The 6,761-nt window shown below is 38.4% G+C and overlaps 1 protein-coding gene across 2 annotated transcripts in view; it reads right to left on the reverse strand.

Annotated features, from left to right (window-relative positions):
* Window positions 1-1,923: 1,923 nt before the first annotated feature.
* HAUS8 (HAUS augmin like complex subunit 8) overlaps window positions 1,924-6,761 on the reverse strand; it is a 5,352-nt gene continuing 514 nt past the window's right edge. The window contains exons 1-9 of one of the 2 annotated variants that reach the window (XM_014952794.1): window positions 6,688-6,720; window positions 6,529-6,599; window positions 6,383-6,438; window positions 5,997-6,090; window positions 4,708-4,821; window positions 4,155-4,234; window positions 3,434-3,502; window positions 2,810-2,968; window positions 1,924-2,096 (exon numbers count right to left, since the gene is read on the reverse strand). In XM_014952794.1, the coding sequence (XP_014808280.1) occupies window positions 1,941-2,096; window positions 2,810-2,968; window positions 3,434-3,502; window positions 4,155-4,234; window positions 4,708-4,821; window positions 5,997-6,090; window positions 6,383-6,438; window positions 6,529-6,598 (798 nt within the window). In that variant the 5' untranslated portion in view covers window position 6,599; window positions 6,688-6,720 and the 3' untranslated portion in view covers window positions 1,924-1,940. Of the gene's footprint in view, window positions 2,097-2,809; window positions 2,969-3,433; window positions 3,503-4,154; window positions 4,235-4,707; window positions 4,822-5,996; window positions 6,091-6,382; window positions 6,439-6,528; window positions 6,600-6,687; window positions 6,721-6,761 lie in introns of those variants that run through there. The other variant, XM_014952795.1, reaches the window with a different exon arrangement.

Raw genomic sequence — 6,761 nt, forward strand, 5'->3', positions numbered from 1 at the left:
GCTCATGGGTAAGTTGCTGTGAAAAATATGACATTGATATTATTTACAAGGTGGGTGTTAAGTTTGTTCTATATTGACTTCTCATCCAGCGCACTGTACATCTTACTGATAGTTACTGTAGCTTAATTTGCTCCCAATTTTTAATAGAAGGAAATAAGAATCTAGTTAGACCCTTAGTTAACACCAGGAAGAAAGCCTGAATAGCACTTGAAGGAGTGCAAGGAGAACACTCCAAGAAGCTTCACAGACAGCTTAAGCCAGAAACCACTCTGCAGACAACACAAAGCAAAAATTTTGAAAAACCATCACAGAAAGAGGTTCCACAGATGAAAAAAAAAGTAAATACAACATACAGCAGGTCTTTCAGAGCTAAATGAATTCCATGTATAAAAACGGTGAAAAAACCTGCCATATCTGGCAAGTGTGTTCATGACAAGACCAGGCTTTCAGGCACTTAGTAGTTAGGTCTGAGGTTTCTCTCCACATTCAGAGTCTTCCTCAGCCCTTTGGGTGCCAGTAGGTCATGGCTTGCCATTGGGACTGGAGTGCGCCTACAAGTCTGTCACCGCATCCGCTGTGTGTAAACCCAGATGGAAACAAAAGCTGCTGTAACAGATCAGTAAAGACATTCAAACATGAAGACTATTGTTATTGCAGCAGTCTTTATTTTTTTTTTTTTTAAATAATAAAGTCCTTAAGAAGAAGGTGTCAGGTTAATACAAAAGCATTTATGATTTTACTAATTTGTTTCCAAGGCAAAAAGTTACCAAAACTTTTCACTTGTTACAAGTGACCAGGGCCTTTCCAGTCATCAGCCTCATTACTTGCTACCCACGTAGCTTTTCCTCTCAGCAAATCCAGAAGTAAGGGACAACTAAGAGCTCTTCTCCTCTAGAAGCTGTTCACCGAGTGACCAATAATCATGCTGTACATGATCCTACAGGATCTGTATGCTGTACAGGATCCTACAGATCCTCCTGATGAGATCAGCAAACAGACCGCACGACATCCACAGTTCCCATCTATATTCTGTATGTTGCCCTCTAAGGAACACCGCTTCGGGAAGCGATGCAAATCACTGCACTTGAAGCCAGTTCCACAAAAGTAACCCAAGAGAAGTTTAAGAACACATACGTCACATTTGCTAAGAATATAATTTCTTCTCATTCACCTTTCAGCACTGTCAAGGCAGAAAGTGATGAGAAAGGCATCACAGAAATTCATGTTAAAAAACCAAAAAGATGTCTCCTGTAAGACAGCATGTAGAAGCAAACTCTACTTCTATATTTGTAAGGCTACATGCTGCTGGTTTCATGTTCTGGTATAATTAAAAATTTGGACAACATATGTGTTCCTACAAGAAGTAAAAAGGTAACAAGTCTGCTGGCAGTGATTTAGTACCCACCCGTCAGTAAAACAATGCAGAAACTTAGTTGAATTAGTCGAAGTACCAGTGTTTCACAACATCTAGTCCGTGACTCTCTTCGCATATTCTTTGATTATGCAGAGAAACTTCTTTACTGGCTTCATACGCCATGTTCTGCACTTGTCTAAAGCTCCTGGAACAAATGAAACACGTTAAATCAGTTACTCTGGAGGATAATAACTTCTGCTTAACCCCAAAGGCCACGCGCGCCTGGACATTTGCATCATTCTCCTACCATGCAGCCACCAGAAGAAAAATGCAAGATGTGAATTTTCTTCCCAAAGGCTAGAATTTGGAGGAGGGAAGGGGAAGTTTACAGGACAAGATGTGTGACTTTATGATCTATCAGCAATACAAAACACAAGTACTAATTGACTAAACAAACATTCTCTGATTTGAGACATCACACAAGGTCTTTAAGCTCTAGTGCTACAGGAAACACAACCAGGTCTACCCAATGTGGTGACTTTAACCCTTAAACACAGAAACAAGAAGAAGAATTTTAGCATAGGAATCAAATTTTCATACCAAGGAATGTCGGCGTATCTCCTTCTATGTGAATATTCTTTATGGGTAATTCATGTCTAGTGGCATCCAGGGAAACTGCAAAGCTTTTATATTGCTCTTTAAACCGTTCACAAACAGGAACAAGGGAAGAAAGCACTTCTATCTAAAAAAGACACATGATGAACCAACACTCCTTTAAAAGCAGTCATTTTGTTAGTACAGACCCGGCCCAGTACAGAAAAATAATTTATAAAAAAACCCCAAATACAACTCTAAAATGCTCATTGACAGTGGAATTCAATAAATTTGTGGTATGATACCCCTTATCATGCTGTTTAGTAAGTTTTCCTCTATCACCTCAAAATGCCTAGGTCAATACCTGCTTCCTTGTTACTGTAGCTCAGAGGTATCAGCAACACAGCAGGCAAAGTGTTATATTTGATACTTTCACTGTAGTTAACAGCGTATTCTCCAACAGACAAAAGTCTTGCTTAATTTTTGCAACATATATTTGTTAAAAGCAAACATAGGTTCAGTTTTGAAAATTAATTATTAAAAAATTATTTCTTAGAAACTTGCCTTCTTACAACCAGGCCAGAATTATTGCTGTCTAACATATAAAAATAAGCCAAAGAAAGAACAGAAGATGTTCACTTCTCATCGAAGGGTTAGCATCTCAGCTCCAGCCATAACAAAGGCATTTGCTTAGGTTACTAGAGAACATTACAACAGGAAAAAGATATTTATTTTGTTTAAGACGCATAAAATTGTACCCCAGCAGGCCACAGAAGCAGAGGAAACTTCTCTGAATAAAGGACTACTTCATAAGTGAGCTTGTTTAAATATAGGAGAAGCATAAATTGTAATCAAGCTTACCTGTTTGTCTAATGCATCATCAAGTTTCTGCTCTCTCTCTTTGAGTAGAATTTCACGTTTCAACTTGAAAAGCTTCTCCTGTTGTCTCTCCTTTTCTTCACACAATGTTATCAAGTCTTTTTCCCCTTTTTCCTCTATCTCAGCAAGATTGTTTCCTGCCTATTACATCCAAAAAATACTCACAACTGAAGTAATACGCCTAAGTAATTAATATATTCTGAATAAACAAATGTAAGCCTCGGACAAGGTCAAAGAGCTTCAATTAATGAATCAGAGATCTCATGCAATAACATTAAAGAACATACAGAACATTACATTTAAGCCCCATCTACAGCAGTGAGTGAACCAAGAACTAAGCCACTGCTACAACCTTGAGCTCCAAACACGGTATTCCCAAAATTTCAGCATACCCCTACTCCAGGAGGAACCAGCACCAGCTTAATAAATGGGCACCGAATTCTCTCTAAGGGAGTTTTCAAAGCAAGTCATACAGTTTTACAACCATAAACATATAAAGTGACAAAAATCAAACTTTTACGGATCAGAATCCATGCAGAGAAATTAAACAATTCCTCAATATCAAGTTCTTCTATCTGAAATACCAAATACTTGACTGACACTCACCTTTATTCTTAGGCAAGTTAAAAGCAGTGTCTGAGATTCCAGCAATTCCAGAACATCAGAGTCTTCTCTCTTCAGAAAATAAAATAATATACTAGATCAATTTTGATATTAGAACAATTACTTTTCCCTATGTTCAAATAAATTACTGAAAGTCCAGTTTGTGCCCAGAATCATCATCAACAACAGTCACCTTGATGAAAACAGTGTGGGTTTTTAAAAAATGCATGTTAATCAAATATACCTCTTTGTTCCCCCATTTTTTATAACATTCTCAGCAGATTTTCACAATACTGGTAGAGAACTTAAAGTTTCAGTGCTACAGTGAATGAGATTCCTAAATAAGGCACTTCAAATTCAGTCGAATCAATGTTAGTTTTCTGAACAAAAAATTCCAGAAAATATTTAAAGATAACAAGATATAATTAAAAAATATGGACATAAGGACAGGAATACAAATAGAATTGACTTGAGGAGATGCTACAATTGGAGCAGATTCTTTACCATAAGAAAAGGAAGCAAAACTTCGATTGGTGTTGAAAGATCCAATAAACAAAACAAACATCACTAGCAGTTGACCAGACTTATCCTCTAACTTTGGCCAGAAGGCTTTAGATCATCCCAGGACCTTGAAGTTTTTATCAAAATTAAAGATAAACAGAAAATCTTCGTTTCACACATTTCAAAATAAACATGCTTAAAAAATGAAAGCAGTGAGACTCACCACTGTTTTGCCCTCTTTACTTGTGTCTGTATCTTCCCAAGCGGAGTCTGCCTCAAAAGTCTTTTCGCAGACAGTTTTACCTGTATCAAAACAGAAAAGTTATTGCTCTCTTCTACCAAAGTATATGGGGTGGGTCGACATACCATCAGGTTCTTCAAAGGTCTATTTCTGGCTCTGATGGTACTCATGAGATGTGGATGACATGAGCATTTAGCTATAAGTGGCAGTTACAGACAGATATAGTACAATTTTCAGAAGAGCTGATAATCTAACACCTGTCTGCTATAGCAACAAAGAGTTGAGTGCACTTTGTTCTTCAATATTTTATCTTAAATAAAAAGAACAGAGCACTCAAAAGATACTAAAAATTGAGAGGTGAATTTAAACCCCAAAGGTCTCAATACCTTTGCTTAAATAAGGTAAATGTTATTTCAAGTGTCTTTAACAACATCCTCCTGTGAATACAATAGGATACAAAGGTAACTTATCATCAAGTTACAGCACATACATTAAAAATAATAAAGCAAGAAATTGAGTATGATTAGATGCTTACCATTAATAGCTGAGAGGTCAAACTCTGGTCGATTAGTTTTATCTCCATTTAATAAAGTGGACTGCAAGACGCCTTTCTGAAACCTACTCTGATTTAATGAGCTATTGATAACACCTGAAGAAAGAAGCTGTTATCAAACTAAAAGAATTAGAACAGGTTCTACACAATTATATACTCTTCCACTAATATGTAGCAATCTTATGCAAACTTTCACACATTTACTTTCTAAGCATCATGTGCATTTTCACACATTTACTTTCTAAGCATCATGTGTATATTCCCTAACTTACCTAAAGATAAGGTAGCTCAGAATGTTCTCCTCCTAAATATTTCACAGTTCAACAACAACACTCAGATGCAAAAAGGGAATAATGTCATTTCCTCGGGATTTTCAAGTCAAATTAAGGTCTTACCAGTACATTTTTTAAGGAAAGGAAAAGGAAAAGGCTTGCAGACAGGGAGTTTCAGTCATTTACACTGCGCTTATTAAAAAGATTAAATAAAAATAAGTAGGGCAATGGTGAGGCCATAGTAAAAGAGTAGTTGAAAGCCTTGTGCAGAAGGCAAGGCATATGCTTATTTTAGACAATTACTGTATTCCAAATTAGTTTTCTATCACAATGTCCAGCCAAGAGTTTAACGCACTTCAGTTTACACCTCTTAATCTCACATCAAGCTTCTTAATTCCCTTTGTATACAGATAATAAATAGCAGTGATGTAAGTAACATAAAATACCATCTCTTAACCTCATTTTAAAGTTGTTATGAGTTCCACAGGTTGGAAACACAAATTCGCAAAAGAAGAACTTTTAAATTTTTCTGGTAAAACCTACCAGCGGAAGCTAGAAGCTTTACATTTCGGAGGAAGAACTGATCTTGGTTTAGTCGCAGCAGACGATTTCACAACAGACGTTGAAAAGAGATTTGAAGTAACCTGACAACCAAGAAACAGAAAGACTGAACACAAGCAATAACCATGCAATTCCCTTTGTATACAGATAATAAATAGCAGTGATGTAAGTAACATAAAATACCATCTCTTAACCTCATTTTAAAGTTGTTATGAGTTCCACAGGTTGGAAATACAAATTCGCAAAAGAAGAACTTTTAAATTTTTCTGGTAAAACCTACCAGCGGAAGCTTTACATTTCAGAGGAAGAACTGATTTTGGTTTAGTTGCAGTAGATGATTTCACAACAGACGTTGAAAAGAGATTTGTTATGAGTTCCACAGGTTGGAAATACAAATTCGCAAAAGAAGAACTTTTAAATTTTTCTGGTAAAACCTACCAGCGGAAGCTTTACATTTCAGAGGAAGAACTGATTTTGGTTTAGTTGCAGTAGATGATTTCACAACAGACGTTGAAAAGAGATTTGAAGTAACCTGACAACCAAGAAACAGAAAGACTGAACACAAGCAATAACCATGCTCAGCAATGTATCTAACCGCCAACTTTAACGCTGACAGCAAAAAACTACAATCCCAGGGTGTCTTTGGTGATTTGCAAGTCACCCCAGTACAGCCCCAAATTCCTACCCCGGTCCACATCTCCCTCATAACCTCAGAAGAGCCTTTTTTTTTCTTTTTTCTTAGATCTCGCTGCCACACATCCGAGCCACCCCTCAGACCATTCCCACCCTTTGCTGAGCGACCCCCCAGCCCGGCAGCCAAGTACCTTCTTGGCGTTTTTCTTATCGTATTGCAGGTAGCGAGACTTCACGATTCTTTTTCCTGAGGAAGGAGCAAAAAGACCTCAGCCGGGCCCGCCCGCCGGGCTTCCCGCCTCAGCGGGAGCAGGGCTCCCCCTCACCCCGCGGCTACCTCTCCGCTTGGGTTTAGACACTTCTTCATCCTCCACCGTACCGCTGGTGTCTCCCTCCAGCTCCGACATTCTGCAAAGAGAGACAAAAAGATGACAACAGGTGAGAAAAGAAGCGGAAGGAGGGGACGGACACACCATTTTGCCGTCTGTCTTCTCACCCTCCCGCTGCCTCAGCCGCCGCCTCAGCCGCCATCCCGTTCGAACCGCCGCGCAGGCGCAGCGCAGCCCCGCC

Source organism: Calidris pugnax, unplaced genomic scaffold (genome assembly GCF_001431845.1).
Source record: "Calidris pugnax isolate Ruff unplaced genomic scaffold, ASM143184v1 scaffold199, whole genome shotgun sequence".
NCBI lineage: Eukaryota > Metazoa > Chordata > Aves > Charadriiformes > Scolopacidae > Calidris > Calidris pugnax.